The following is a 906-nucleotide window of genomic DNA, read 5'->3' on the forward strand; positions in this document are numbered from 1 at the left end:
GGTTTGAATTCTTCAAAGACCCACGAGCCACACAAAATCCCAACGTCGGCGTTTGACACGGACCGTAAGAAATTAGCTTACTGTCGAAAGGCCATATTTTTCGTGAAAAAAACGAGTCTGAAAGCGGGTAAAAGCACAACCGATGCGCAAGTCCAACTCTTGCCTCGTGTCCACAGATACGGCTTGCAATTTATTCGGCCTGCCCAGTTTGCTCATAGCCTTAAAAGCATGTTAGTATTACACTGCTGAGAAAAAAAATCAAAACTGAACAAAACTGTTCACTTTCAATATATCCTGTGGTGCCAACGAGGAGAACTGCGCGCGATAGATTGCCCGCTGGTCGTACGGATGCCGCATCATCGGTTGCACAATGTCGATCACTTCCAAACAAATATTTTCGCCCTCTTTGTCGCAGTCCAACCACAAAACCAAATAATCCACCCCTCGACCTTCAGATGCCAAGAAGTTCACCATTTTCAATTTCGGATTCGCCTCCTCCTTGATCACATCGGCGTGGAAGAGCGTGGCCGGATCCACGCGATCCCAGTCGTTGTACTTTTTCGGAAAATTCATCGTCATCACGTGACCACAAGTTGAGGTCATTTTGAAACGCACAGGCTGGCCAAAGAAGTCGCCATCATATTCGTGAATAGAGCAGACGCCGTTGAAGCCACGTCTGGTGGACATTCGACCATTGGATAAAATTTCCGCTATCGATTTCGCCAGCAGCGGCTTTTCCGCCACCATCAACACCACTTTCATCGTTAACTAAATGAAGCGCAACTGTTTTTCTCAACAACGCAACAGTTCGACCACAGAATATGTGTTGTAATCTTTACACACTGAATAAATAACGATTGTCCAAACAAGCTATAATCGGACTGAATAATCAGCAACAATGATTCA

The 906-nt window shown here is 45.5% G+C and overlaps 1 protein-coding gene across 1 annotated transcript; it reads left to right on the forward strand.

The window, feature by feature from the left end:
- Positions 1–18: 18 nt before the first annotated feature.
- Positions 19–503, forward strand: Tsp_13701 (sine oculis-binding protein; the record flags this gene model as incomplete). Its single annotated transcript, XM_003368448.1, has 2 exons — positions 19–230; positions 416–503. Coding segments are annotated over 2 exons (300 nt in total), but the record flags the coding sequence as incomplete, so codon positions are not given.
- Between the last annotated feature and the right edge of the window lie 403 nt (positions 504–906).

Source organism: Trichinella spiralis (assembly GCF_000181795.1).
Source record: "Trichinella spiralis strain ISS 195 chromosome Unknown Scfld2452, whole genome shotgun sequence".
NCBI lineage: Eukaryota > Metazoa > Nematoda > Enoplea > Trichinellida > Trichinellidae > Trichinella > Trichinella spiralis.